Source organism: Humulus lupulus, chromosome 3 (genome assembly GCF_963169125.1).
Source record: "Humulus lupulus chromosome 3, drHumLupu1.1, whole genome shotgun sequence".
In the NCBI taxonomy this organism is placed as follows: Eukaryota; Viridiplantae; Streptophyta; class Magnoliopsida; order Rosales; family Cannabaceae; genus Humulus; species Humulus lupulus.
The window spans coordinates 196,172,825-196,187,499 of NC_084795.1; the positions used below are offsets into that span (position 1 = coordinate 196,172,825).

A 14,675-nucleotide genomic window follows, 5' to 3' on the forward strand; every position below is an offset into this window, starting at 1 on the left:
AGGTTGTTGTTTTATGTTGGCCAATGAGTCGGCCTCTACACGAGTTTCCTTTGAAGCTTGAAATGCTCTCATAAACTCGTAAGGCAACTTTTCGACGAGGTGATTGAATGTCTTTTGTATTTTTTGAACCACTGTCTGGCTGGACACGTCAGAGTTGCTAGGAACAAAATACATCTTAGGTTAAACCAGACATTGTGGGCCATCATTAGCATATAAAATGTCCCAAGACGATTGGATGGATCCGAGTTTCCATCTTATGCAGACATGGTCGACATCCTGAATCCAACAGGATATGGAGCTGCTGTAATGTTTGGGGCGAAAGGCTCGAGCTCCTCATTAGAATCATAATCATCAAGTCCTTTTCAAGATAAAAGTATTTTCATCTACTCCTCCATCAAGGACAGTCGCTCGAGGGTTGGATCTTTGGTCTCTAGGTTAGTTGGGGGCTATTTACTAGCCCCCATCCTATTGTACACGTTAGATGGGTTTTCCCCCTCCAAGTTCGAGCTTGGTTTGGTTGGATATTCCCATTTTCATGCACGAGAGACGAACCTCCCCCATGCTGAATATAACTCATATCATCATTGCGAGCTGGATACCTCCTTTGTGAATTCAGATGGTCACACAGGTTAGGATGTGGATCGGAACGAGGACTTTGTGCAAAACTCAAATGATTCCTCAAGTCACTTTCAGACCTGCCTCCATCCTGGCTCCCCGTCCAATAACTTCCATTAGCGAAACTTACAACCCGCGGCTGAGAACAAGGACCTAGATTATTAGTGCAATGTTGTGGGACGTAGATGTCCACTGACGAGGGAGGATTTCCCCTGCTATTCCCACGAACTAGAGCGTCTCTATGTGGGCACGGTGTTGTTAGATGTTTAACTGATGATGGCAGGTGTCTTATCGGGGAGGCTATCCTCGTCCCATCAGGTTATATTAAATTAGCCCGTCTCACTTCTACCTCAATCTCCCGAGTCCTTTGTGCCTGTGGTTCTGGTCGTAGTAAAGATGGATTCCCTGGGGGCATTTTGTCTTCATGAATTTGTCCTAACTCACCCTGTTGGGTTGTTGTGAACATTCCTTGGAATCTTTTCGGAAGGCACGGAGCTGGGGGTCGTAGTTCTAACAGATTGACTAACATGCGGATGATGGTACCTGTGATGTTTAGCAAGCTGAGCACTCCACTGATTTTTCTCTGAAGGTACAGAGCTCGGAGTTGTGTTTTTGACAGAACAACTGTGATTAGGTCGGTTATTCTTGTGGGACCTATGGAACCCACATTTCCTCTTTCCAACATTGACGTCAGGTTCAAGAGGGGGTAACCGAGCCAAGACCTCCTCAATCCGCTGTTTAGCCCGAAAGAGATGGCTCCTTAATTGGGCATTCTCCATCTTGATGGTTGTTAGATATCCTGGATTAGGATTTGGTGGGCGTGACGCTGAACTCCCAGTATCGTCTTGGCCCACCTATTGCTTTCCAGGGCATTGTTGAATGTCTGGGCACTTTTCAGTGGGAACGACTGTATGATGCGCCTCTTGGTCGACAGGTAGCTCCATTTCATAGTCTTGCATTGATCGGGTGACCACCATGATGAATTTTGAATGAAATTTGTATGCCGTGATATTCAGCCCGGGTCTTTTATGCAGATCGAGTACAGCTGGCAAGCTAAGAACTGTACTAAAGGATCTACAAGTTGACATCTCCTCTGCGAAGGCAGTGAGATTCCCCAGGTGATAACATGAGCTGAGGAATACAAAGCATTAAGGCACAAGCTGGAGATGGATATAAAGCACAGCCTCCTGGGCGCAAGCTGACGTTATGTTCAGGTCGCGGTACTCTGACAATCTGCCATATCTAGGAGTCTTTATAAACCTAGATACGTTATTCTTAAACGTGCGTGGTCAGACACTACATGTCCATTATCCCTGAATTCTCAGACACGTGACGTAAACGTGCATGATCAAACATCACATGTCCGATTATGCTAGACGACCCATGATCAATTTTACCTAATGATTAGACCATACCTTAATATATATTGTAATATTCACCATTTGTGCAAGACAGGTCACAAATAGGATGGGTATTCATGTGATGACCCCTACACCTATCCTGGGATGGTTCTTCTATAAATACCACGACCTTGGATAGAAAAGGGGTTGGGTTTTCTCTGTGTAATACAAATAATCTGTCAAAATATAGAGAGAGATACAATAATAATATTGACTCGTGGACTAGGGGGATTTTAGCCTCTGAACCACGTAAAAAGGAACGAGTGTTCTAACAATCTCATTCTAAGCTTCCTTAAGAATTGTTATTCGTATCGCGGTTTATCCTTAAGCACTAGTTTTCTCTAGCTAATTACGTAATACACTGTTGGCGAAAAATGGCGTCAATAGTTTGGTGCTTTCATTGAGAGCTGCAAATTAGTTCCATTGAAAAAGATTCAAGACAAAGTTCATCATGGTGGTCACTCGTTCAAGGCACGGTAATGAAACGAATCAGCATGGTGGGTAGGAGGCTCACTATATCGTTGTTTTCAACGAACAAAACCCAGAGATTCAGAACCGATGGGCCACAACGACACTGGAAGTTCAGCGCCTCTACCGTCGAATCCGAACCCGGATTACTTGACTATGGTAGAGTTGGAGAACATGTAGTTGAGGAGCCATCTAGCCAAAGCAAACAAGAAAATTAAGGAAGTCTTGGCTTGGCTACCCCCTCTTGTAACCGACGTTAACGTCAGAAAGAGGCAAGGCGGGACTCGTAAGTCCCGTCAGGATAGTCAACCCAAGCCAAGTCGATCGGCTAGAACCTCAACTCCAAGTTCTATGCCCATATCGCACAATCACCAAGAAACCCTGTTCGGTGGCTTTCCCACACTACAACAAACTAGGACTACTACAACATTAAATTATAACAGTAATGAAAAAGTATTATGCTACATGTGTTAAAATTATAAGGCGGGCTCACTAAAATTTTAGGCGCCATATATGTTTACTTTTTCATTTATTTTTCCGCCAAGTATATAAAATATTTATTTATCATTTTATTTCATTTTCTCTACATACTTCATCTTTCTCAGAGACCTATCTCTCTCGGTCTCTCACTCCCCTTCACGAAAGACAAATCCCATTTCATTCAAAGAAAAATGAGAAGGGCTACACCACATTCGAAGGTGATATAGGAGTTCTAGTTTGTCGGCGGCGGCAAAGAGGCAACTTCTCTTCAGCTCAATCTCTGCGGCTTCGCCTCATCGGCTTCTTTGACTCTCCCATTTCCTAGCCCGCCTATAACTCCCCCATTTTCTTCTTCGCACCCATTTGTGCCTCTCCCTGCATCGAATCTTCCATTTACGCAATACCCACCATTAGAATCGATCAGTCCCTTATGAGGCTAGGAGGCACGATCTTCCCTGGAGGCTTTGGTTTGAAATCATGTAATGTTCTCGTCACCATCACCAAATGCTTTCCCTTGCTCTCTCTCTAGCTCCCTTTCTTCTCTCTCTTCTTCTTTCTCGTTTCTCCATTTATTCAGAGGCTTGAAAGAACCCAAAGAGTAATCGATTTTAAGAGGGTTTTTCTCTTTCATGATTGAGCTACTATTATTGGTATGTAGTTTTGTTTTCTTTTTTGATTTCCGAAAGCCCCAAAATTGACTCTCGAATTGGTTTGTGTTTCCCCTAGATATTAAAAATCTCTTGCATTTTATTTTTTAGATTTCTCTTTGCAGTTTGGGTAATGCATTGCTTTGTTTCTCATTTTTGTGAAATGAGATTGACTGGTTCAGGCATTCGCATGGAGTCGAAAGTTGCCGAGTTGGAGGTAGATTACTTGGATAAACTTTCTGCCTAGTGATACACTGTTTGGTTTTATTGGAATTGGAGAGGGTATTTTGCTCATCAGTCTTAGGCTTTGTGGTTAATTAGACGATGTGTTAAATTTATTTTGAATAAGATTAGTTATGTCATAGTTCTATGTGTGAAATAGAATGAATGATGTAATGTAGTGATAAAGTCAACATCCAGATGAAACTCAGTCTTGTGTATTTGGTTTTTTAGTTTTGATAAATAAAGAAAAAAAATGTTACTTCATAATAACATAAAGATTATTAATTGACATAGCAAAAAACTATCCAAACTTATGATTTGTTGTTTGATGGGAATGATATTTCTTAGAAGTAATATTACAGAAAATGAAAATGCAGTACCCTAAGGTTTCATGAGAAATAGTTCTGCATGCTGGACTTTTCCCACACAATCTTTGGCCTTGGATTTCTAGCAAGGTGATATCCCTATGGTTTGAACTCGCCTCCTTTTACTTAAGAGGATTTTGTTTGTAGATCTCGGTACTAGAATTACGAATAAGGCCCTCTTATGTTAGTGAAGATGAGTTCAAAATCTTACAGACCGCACATTGATAGAAACTCGAGACCAAATACTTGTTAGAGAATGTACCACAAGGACAAATTGATGAAATCGTAGACTAACTAAGTTGACTGCCTAACATTATCCCTATAATGTATGAGCGAAGGATGTTGAGGTTGTCTACTCTAACATAATTTTAGGCATGGTTAAACTTTTAGGAACAGGAAGAAGAGTTTGTCATGACATCTCAGACAACTTCAATAGAGAGATATAACAAATATTGTCCTAGTTTCATTTGACCTTGTTCGAAACATGGATTTTGGATTTTTGAGGGACAACAATTTTAGGGAAGAGGCATGTCATTAGACAGAGCATGTCCATAAGATAGTGACAGATTCAGGAACAGGATACCTAAAATGTAGTCAATTTTTTATTAAGCCATACTTTCATGTGCTAATTTCTTTCTTCTGAATTACAACCCCAAAATTATTGAAAATAATGGTAATTATTATCATAATTAGAATAGGTACTTTTTTTTTGTTCAGTAGCATGACTCTTGATTCAATGGAACAAATAATACACCTGTAAAGGAAAACAAAAATATTTTTTTGTTTTCAAATATATTCATGTGCTCTGCATCAACTAGAGAAGAGGGGGGTAACTATTCTAAACTAAACAGAGATACTTTGTTAAGAATAAAGTTATTGGTGCAAATAGAAATTAGCAAGAAAAATAGAAAAAGAATAAAAGAGAGAAAAGATAATAGATATTGGAAAGAGAATAAAAACATAAGAAATAAAGAGAGAGATATAAATTCAAAAGAGAATTGGTTCAATAAATTTTCATCCATACAATGAAAGTATGTGTGTATGTGCTGTGTATGCATTTCTGTCTCTACTACTTTGAGAAAGTTGACTAAAACTAAACCTCATTGTCAGATCCCAATAGCTAATAAATTTCCTTTTCTTAGAAAATTTCTTGGTTTATCTCTTCAATTCAAGATTTATTTTTCTTTATGTAGTGATGGGGTTACATAGGATAATTATCTCAACTGTTCATTATGAGTGAATTTTTTTGCAGGACTTGGCCAAAGTAATGAATAGAAAAGACACAAAGCAACAATAATTTTCACTTTCTTGATTTGGAAAGCAAGTTTATTTATATAAATATACAATTAATTTCAGTCAATTTTTTTTACAAGTGGTTTGAATCATATTCAAATTGAAAAGAGAGAATAAAAAAGATAAGTGAAGGGACTAAACTATAAGTTGCAATCAACATGAATTAGAAATTAGAAATGCCACAAAGAATAAGACAATAAAATTTTTACATTATGAAAAGAAAAATATCCGCATATAGTCTAGCCAAAAGAGCAAAAATTTCTTCATAAATAGCTTATTTAGTCCTATTATAATCGTGCTACTGGTTTCTGTTGTGGGTCTTGGGCTCTTTGCAAGGGGATTCCCACTTGTAATGTCCAGAAAACTCTGTTACTTTTATGTCTTCATAACATAACATTATTAAAAAGGCCTTAATAACACTTTCTTTTTTCCTTGTTCTGTATGCAGCTTGCAAGGGTTATTTAATGACTGCAACTGTTAATGGAAAGCTATTCTCCGGCTATATGATGCATTGTTGTGCTTATTTAACACAACATACAACTAGATCTGATCCATAATTTGTATGAGAAGCTAATAAAAAATCTATTTTTATTTTTCAATTCCCATTTGCAGTAGAGAGATTTAGTGATGTGGTTGGTAGCCCATATTACGTTGCACCAGAAGTCTTACGCAAGCGGTATGGTCCAGAAGCAGATGTTTGGAGTGCTGGAGTGATTCTTTACATTCTGTTAAGTGGAGTGCCTCCATTTTGGGCGGGTAGGATTTTTAAAGATGCTTCTTGTTAGTCATTGTTGTATTTAGTATCTGTGTTTCTATTTGTGTCTCTGTATGTGTATTTTGTGATTCTTTACATTCTGTTAAGTGGAGTGTCTCCATTTTGGGCTGGTAGGATTTTTAAAGATGCTTCTTATTAGTCATTGTTGTATTTAGTATCTGTGTTTCTATTTGTGTCTCTGTATGTGTATTTTGTGACCTTTTTTCTTTCCCCTTGGTTTCAATAGAGAGCGAGCAAGGGATATTTGAAGAAGTATTACATGGTGACCTAGACTTTTCAACAGACCCATGGCCTAGTATTTCTGAAGGTGCCAAAGATTTAGTAAGGAAAATGCTTATTCAAGATCCCAAAAGGCGGATATCTGCACATGATGTTTTGTGTGAGTTTCTGTCACTGGTTTGCTTTCATAATTACAATTTTTGTGTTTCACCTATGTTGCTACTGAAATTAAAGGGTTGCAATTATTGTTGAGCAAAGCTTTTTGGAAAAGCATCTGTTATTCATTTCAGCTGCTTTATAAATAATTATTCTCATCATTTTTGTTCAACAATTGTCATAATTTTTTGCTTATGTATAATTCTATATCAAGGTGTTCTTAGGCACAACATTCTGTTTGCACTGATGACCTTTTGTTTATATGTCTCGTAGGCCATCCCTGGGTTCAAGTTGGTGGTGTGGCTCCTGACAAGCCTCTCGATTCTGCAATATTAAGTCGATTGAAGCAATTCTCTGCAATGAACAAGCTCAAGAAAATGTCTATTAGAGTAAGTCACTTTATGTATTAAATAAGTGAATGGTTTGAAGCCAAATAATTGATAGTCATATACCTAAATTAAATTAATAGATGACTTGTAATTATTCAACTCATTTCTTTCCCCTTTTTTTGGCAGGTAATTGCAGAGAGCTTATCTGAAGAAGAAATTGCTGGCCTAAAAGAAATGTTCAAAATGATAGACACTGACAGTAGTGGTCAAATCACTTTTGAAGAACTTAAGGCTGGTTTGAAAAGATTTGGAGCTAATCTTAAGGAATCTGAAATTTATGATTTAATGCAAGAAGTAAGTTCATATATGTTTAAAGATGATTCTATGCACCTAAACTATTATAAATGGGATATCCTTGTTCTTTTTATTAAGATTCCAAATGAAGAGGCTGAAAAAAATGTGCTTCTCCCAGAGCTAAGTATATATTAAAAGATGATTCTAAACACCTAAACTATTGAGAAGCTCTCCTTTTGGTACCCTAAACGTCAGAATATATTATTTTTGTCTTTAAAACCTTTCCACTTTAGCCCCTGAACACACATGTTGTTAGATTTAATTTAAGGGCACAGCTGTAATTTCATACAGAACTTAATATTTAGTATTGATCTCTAAGCCTTTTAAAAGCGTCATTTTATATTTTACAATTAATGTTAATAAGGACTATTGGGAACACTTTTAAAAAATTTAGGATCAAAAATGAAAAGATTTAAATCTAGGACTAAAAAAATTTTCCCTGTAGTTTGGATCGATATGCTAGTATATAATGGCATAGATTTTTAAGATTGGATATACACTAGTATGGACTATGGGTTGCCTTTTTAGTTCCTTTGGTGTATGCATAATATGAAAATCCTTTGGTGTATGCATAATATGAAAAGCCTTTGGTGTAGAGTTGTATGGTACGTTCATATGCAAGACCTGATTCTATTTTGGAAAGCCTTTCATTTTATTTTACTTTTCCATAAAACTTGTGGAAAGATTTTAAAGCAAGACCTGATTCTGTTTTTGGATTAACTCTTTTAAATTTAATGGCGCATGATTGAATTGTGAAAAATTCTAAGAGACTACATGTGCTGGGCACTTTCTCTTCTGTTGAAATTTTCTGACTCCTTTATTTTTAAAGAGAATGTTCTTTCATTCTTAAAGAGTTTTCGGTGAGAGAATTATCTGCATTTAAATTGTTGTTCTAATTTTTCTATTGAATGAACTTTCTAAATGTGATTTTTCTGAATGAACTTTCTGATTTTTCATATCCGAGTGAGTTTTCTATCCTCTAATGTGTTACTCAGCTTTGAGAAATGTGGTTTGTAGTTTTCCAAAATTATGTGGTTAGTGTGAATTTTGATTGAGTTGGATAACAGTTGATCGTGTTTAATGTTTATTGTGAGATTTATATATGTACTAGCTCAACTTTTTGCAGTTCTTTGAGATTCATTCTTTGAATTATGTTCAGATAGGAACTGTATAGATAAGCTCTTCTCTCAAATAGAAACTTCACCGCATGTGTAATATTCATTCATTTTTATCGTGATTTAAATACATTTAATAATAAATTTTAATTTCGTATGAGAAAAGGAAAATAATCAATGCTTTATTTCTCCCTTCATCTTTGCTTCAGCTAGTATCGGGAATTTCCCTTTCTTCTCTTTAGTTTTTCTATTTTTGGGTTGTGTTTTGAGTTTGGTGGAGGATTTCTCATGTAGGGATGTAATGGGGTTAGCATAGAGGTATGCATCTAATCTGTTTACTATTTAGTGTCTTAATAATAAGCCTAATAATAATTTAATATGCATCTGATCTGTGCTATTCAGGTGAGCCATATTGATAAGGGCATAAATCCACCCTCAGCTAATGAACTATTCCTCTAACAGTAAGTAAATGCTAGATATTAGGATAGGCGTTGTGACTGGCATTGTAGTGCTAACAGTAAGAATATATATAATGAATATTAATTATTTGTGCCATATGCGCATATATGATGAATATTAATTATTTGTGTGCCTTAAGTGTGTAATCTCATGTTTGATAGTGAATTTGACTAAGGACCTATGTTGCCTTGGCTGTAGGACTAACCTGATTTGCTTAAGTCCGAACAAAGAAAAGTTGGGCATTTCTGGTGTGTTTGATTAAATTTCTGTCAGCTGACTTTGTCTTCGATATTGTTAGCCATTTTTCTATGTGTTTGTAATCTGTTTTTGCAGGGGTTTATAATACAACAACTAGAATATGAGATTAATTGTTGGCATGTTTTCAATTGACAAGTGGTTAATATTGTTGATAAAGAATATGTGTGGCTGTACATTTGGCACTTGTAATTTAGAACTTTTGCGTGATAATATTTGTTTTATGGATATTTGTTCAAGATCAAGTTTTTTGATAGACTATTCTTCAAACTGTGTTAATAGTAAATTACACTGATAATTTTTTTTCAGAGGATGAAAAGTTCTCTAAAAATCTTAACAAAGGAAAACCAAAGAGAATGGCATATACCTCATTCTATAATACAATATTTTTTAGAGATTAGACTTTAAGAAAGAGAGAACTAGCTTTGTGAGAGAGTTTCTTCAGGACATCTATTATGTGTGAATTGTTATAATTTGAGTGTGCTAGTTCTTGTCAACTGTGTATAGGGTGTAATCTCAGATTGTTGATGCTTAATAAAGAATTATGGTGTAATCTCAGATTCTTGTGCATTATTACATTTGATTATTCTTACTGTGTTACTGTTATTCTTTTGAGCTAGTTTTGCTAATATATGTTTGCCTAATATGCAATTCCATTCTAGCCATCATAGTTATGTCATTTGCTTTTGACTAAAAAAATTTGTGTATAAAGATATCATTATACTTTTCCACCAGCACGTTTCTTATGAGAAGATTTACTGATGCAATTGTTTCAATAAGGCATTTAAGTGCTTGAATGCTACAAACCCCAGAATTTCACGGTGTTAAAATGTTTTGTGGGCCTCTTGGCATATACTTAAATTGTTTGCTTGCCCGAAGCCTTGCTTCTGATTATGATGACTTTTACATTGTTTTTTTTTTTTTTGGTCAGTTGCCCTTGATACGTTTCTGCAGCAGCTGTTAAGGCAAATTTATTTGATGTGGCTTTAAATACAAATATTCTTGATACTGGCTCTAATGGTTCCTTGAGGTGAAGCCTTTAGTTTGATTTGCCAAGTTTAATATAGTTCTACACATCAGAGGTCAATATTTTAAAGACTGGTTGTTCTTGTTTTTTTTCTTGTTTTGGTATCGTTATCACTGTTTTGGTATGCATTTTCTTGTTTTTTTCTTCATTATTTTGTATTTTTGGTAACTGTAAGGGTTTTTTCTTTTTTACATTTTCCCTATATCAACATTTTAGGAAAAGAAAATCTCTATTTCACCATTGAAGATCTGCCCCTACTTGCTTCTCTTCTGGTCATCTTAAGTGTCTCTAGTCATCTCTAAAGCCTTTGGTCAACTATGTCTCATAGTCTACTCTATTGGAAGGGTAAGTTCTCCATTCTTTTTGTCCTCTGCTATACTTTAATGCCTTGAATGTTGATATTTTTGTATTGTGCAAATGAGGTTCACCATCATTTTCAGTTTACTTTTGGTAACAGTGCTAGCTAAATTATTTTTATTTTTCTTCTGAAATGATTTTTTGAGATAGTGTTTCACAGTACAGATTGAAGATAAAAACTAAAAGCTTTTGTGATAGTTTACCATATATAGATTTATGATCTATTAGTTTAAGTTTTCGAGTCTTTGTCTCTTGTGAGCTGTGATTTGCTAATAATTGCTTGCTTTATCTCTGTTGGGTGTCATATAGCTAGCTTTATATCTCTTCATTCATTGCACAAAAGCTCCTCTTATTTATCTTATGATAAAACTCTATATACAGGTTCTTAAAAGCTTGAGAAATTGGTCTACCTGTGTGGTCTTCTTGAGAAATTGGTCTACCTGTGTATGTATTCTTAATAACATAGGATAGTGTTTTGAAACTTCCTTTTTTTCAAGGTTATTCGAACAGTGTGTTGATTTGTTTTATTATGATGGCATTAATTATTATAGGGTCTTATGCTTGCCTATATGTTTCTCTTGTCTTTTGCAAAGCAGTGTATAAATGTTATTTTTTTATCTAGCCTTATTTTGTGTTCGCTTTGTGATGCTTTTATTATTGGTAGGTGTTATCTTTCTTTTTATTAATAAATTCTTTGTTCTTTCTCTTTATATCTTTCTCTTTTTGTGTTTCTTCAGATTTTTTGTAAGTGGATTAAGCTATAATGACTACTGTAATGCATGTTGGTGAATTGGATTGCTTACTTATTTATAGTAGTGTTTGAAACTAATTTGTTTGATGTGATCTGAACTAGTAACTGAAGTTGTTTCATGAGTTTCAAAAGCTTGATTCATGAATTGGATTGCTTACTTCTTCATGCAGAAAATGGGATCAATGGCAGATGAATTGGATCCATGTTGAACAATCAGTAAGTTGCTTAAAATTTCTGCTGAGTATTTTATGTCAAGCATAAGTAGAGAAGCGAGTATCAGGTTCTACTTGGGTATATTGTTAAAGAGTCCTTTGATTATTGTACCATTTCCTAAGACAATTTCATGGTTTGGAATACTATCTATGGCTCTGAGGTTTTTCTTCTTAAAAAAATAGATGTTAAAGGAGATAGCTTCTGACTAGACAATCTCTAGAAAAAAGTTGAGATATAACTTTACTTGGCCATTCAGGCCATTTTTGCCAAGTACTTCTGATTTCTATTTTCCATGGTTGGACTATGTGCTCTTTCTTCTGCATTGCTCATATTTTGATGCTTCTCTGAATTCTGATTGTATTTTACTGTTCAAAACATATATATTTCACATGGAAAAAGTAAACTATTTCTTACTTTTGAACTTGGGAGTGGTATAAAAATACACATATATGTTTAGACTGAGATGTCTGAGTATCAATGAGAGCATTTTCGTTTTTTTCAAATGTCAAAATTCCTTTATACCTTACTGGTAGAGAAGTTGTTCTTGGTCATTGAAATTTACAAAACATTCTATATATATTTTCTTATTTACTCAAGGATGAAACTTGTGTATTCAGATATTTTCCTATTTAGAAATTATCTTGCAGATCCTTATCATGTTAGCATTAAGATATTGTGTTCTCCTCCTATCTGCATTTATGTAACTGAAGAATGTTATATGGTTATGTCTAAACTATCCTTCTAGTTTGCTTACGCAACATTCTGGGGACAAACTAAAATTTTGTTTCTGATTCATACCTTTTTTTCCTTTTTCATGAGAAAATATCTCTTATTCACACTGACCATTGTCTGCTGTAACTCTATATTTGGCTGTAAACTTTATCATCTATAATGGATTTGCTTGAGCTAATGAACTAGACGTAGAGTGACACATTGTGGTTTGAACCAATATAATTCCAAGTGTGACTTTCTTATTTTTCTGCTGGTTTTTACCTGGTGTTTGCTAGCTTATTCATCTGTTGCTCGCTGGTATGTTTGCAAAGTGTTTGTGTATTGGTTCTGGTTTAGTTTTCTCACCACAATCACTTGAGTAGACAATGAGGGACTGCTTTTGAGACACCATAATCATAAAATCTTGGAACTTTGCTTTTTCATTCATTTACACTTGTCCATATGGTAACATGTAAACTACCCTTTTTTTTCCAAATCTTCTATGGAACTCTGACTAGAATGTACCATGGCAGGTCAATATAAGAAGTGTTGATGAGGTTATTGTGATTGGTGCTGGTCTTTCTCTGTCTTCATCAGCTTTTGTTCTATAGGTAATTTTATTTTATAAGTGTAGAAAATGTATTTTGATAAAATAACAAGTTTCTTTTCTTTTCAAGTATTGACATGTTTGACATAATAATGCAAGTAGAAGTTACTAGCATGTCCACTTTATAGGCTTTATCTTTTTATCGATTGTGGCATATTAGGCTATTAATGTATATTTATAGGATTGTACCTGTCCTATATATGCATCCAGTGTGCATGGGATTACATTCTTTTAGTTAAATTTTCTTCTTATTTCTCAGATTTTGAATAGAAACTAATCAATTATACAACTAATAAATGTATATATACAACAAATCACTCTTTCTACAACACAAGAGTATAACTTTATTGAAAAAGTATTATAATAACTAGTAAAGTAAAAAATCAGTATTGAAAAAGAGGGAAATGAAATAAAAAGTATTACAAGAATTACTCTTTTTTTCAGTTTACAAGAATTACTTTTTTTAGGGGAAATGAAATGCTTGTTTTGGGGCTGATTTTCCCATGACTTTTTTTAGTGCTTACACATTATTCTTGGAATATTTTAAATTTCTAATATGAAAGTTTCTAATAATAACAATATTATATATGCAGAATTATGAACCAGGATACCCAGCACCTCCAAATACTAGGAGCTTAGGCATATATGCACTGGACCCGGAGCTTTTGCATATATGCACTGGACCCTCTCCCTGCAACTATACAGTCATTGCAACTGTTGTTTTTTAATTTGGCAAATACTAGGAGCTTAGGGCATATATGCACTGTCAGGGGAGAATATTTTGTGCTGCAAGTAGTAACTTTTCCATATGTTGAATATTTTAGACTACTTGAATACTTAAAGAATATTTTGTTGTTGATGACAGTGTTGAATGTTTTAAACTAATTTGTGGATTGTTAATACAATGTTGAATGTTTTTACTTTTTGTTATTTGAAAATCAAGATCATTTGATGATGCTAGTATATATTAGAAAGATAATTTTAATTATATAAAAAAAATTAAAATATAATAGAATAAATCAGTGTTATATAAATGAATATATAATGAGAATTTAAACTTATCTAAATATTAAAATAATACGAAAATTGTGTTATAATATCTATTACAATAACACTTTTTATGTAAAGAATTTTGTTATGCAAACTTCATTATATAACACAAATAATGTGTTATGCTAAAGTGTAGTATAACACAAAAAATGTGTTATACTAAAGTGTAGTATAACACAAAAAATGTGTTATACTAAAGTGTAGTATAACACAAATTTATAAGTATTGAAATGTGCTATATAATCGACTATAAATAATATAATTAAACACTTATCTATTTATTAAGATAACGCAGAAAGTGTGTTATCATTGACAGTATAATAACACATCTGTATAACAATGATAAAGTGTTATGTAAAGTACCCTGACCTACGATAACATAGTCGGTCTTAACACATCAAAAAGTGTTATGGTATGTTTTGATAACACATTTTTGGTGTTATTAAAAACATTTTTTTCTTGTAGTGCCAGGGATCATCAACGAGTCAAACGATCAGTCAAAACCTCAACTTCGAGTTCAACGCCACCGTCAATTTCCCATGGCAACCCACACAGACGGTCAAGGATGAACTAGGAAAGACGGCATGTCCCAACTGACTTCCCTGTACTGTGATCAGATCGTCAGGCAGAGGGAACCAAAAATGGTGGAGCAGAGCGACCACAAGCTAACTTGGTCCAACCTGATGGGATGAGAATCGCCCCACCAATAAGGCATCCGTCCCCACCTCATTTGGCTCGAGATGTTCCTACCTACGGAAACAGCAGGAGGAATCCTCCCCCCGCTGCACCTGCTCATGTCCCACGAGC

General features: G+C 34.8%; 1 protein-coding gene across 1 annotated transcript; it reads left to right on the forward strand.

Moving 5' to 3' along the window:
• Nucleotides 1–2,494: 2,494 nt before the first annotated feature.
• LOC133825297 (calcium-dependent protein kinase 1-like) lies at nucleotides 2,495–12,808 on the forward strand. The gene is made up of 8 exons (XM_062258259.1): nucleotides 2,495–2,642; nucleotides 5,938–6,006; nucleotides 6,103–6,246; nucleotides 6,492–6,644; nucleotides 6,914–7,029; nucleotides 7,156–7,323; nucleotides 11,458–11,503; nucleotides 12,745–12,808. Exons 1-7 carry the CDS (start codon nucleotides 2,495–2,497, stop codon nucleotides 11,494–11,496), a joined length of 837 nt encoding a protein of 278 aa, XP_062114243.1. The 3' UTR covers nucleotides 11,497–11,503; nucleotides 12,745–12,808.
• The last annotated feature ends 1,867 nt before the right edge of the window (nucleotides 12,809–14,675 follow it).

Excerpts from the sequence above, each read along its gene's own strand:
- LOC133825297 (XM_062258259.1), top strand. The coding sequence starts at position 2,495 with ATGAAACGAATCAGCATGGTGGGTAGGAGGCTCACTATATCGTTGTTT. Across the intron at positions 7,030-7,155 it reads TCAAGAAAATGTCTATTAGA|GTAATTGCAGAGAGCTTATC; the intron begins GTAAGTCACTTT and ends TTTTTTTGGCAG. Across the intron at positions 7,324-11,457 it reads TTTATGATTTAATGCAAGAA|AAAATGGGATCAATGGCAGA; the intron begins GTAAGTTCATAT and ends TTCTTCATGCAG.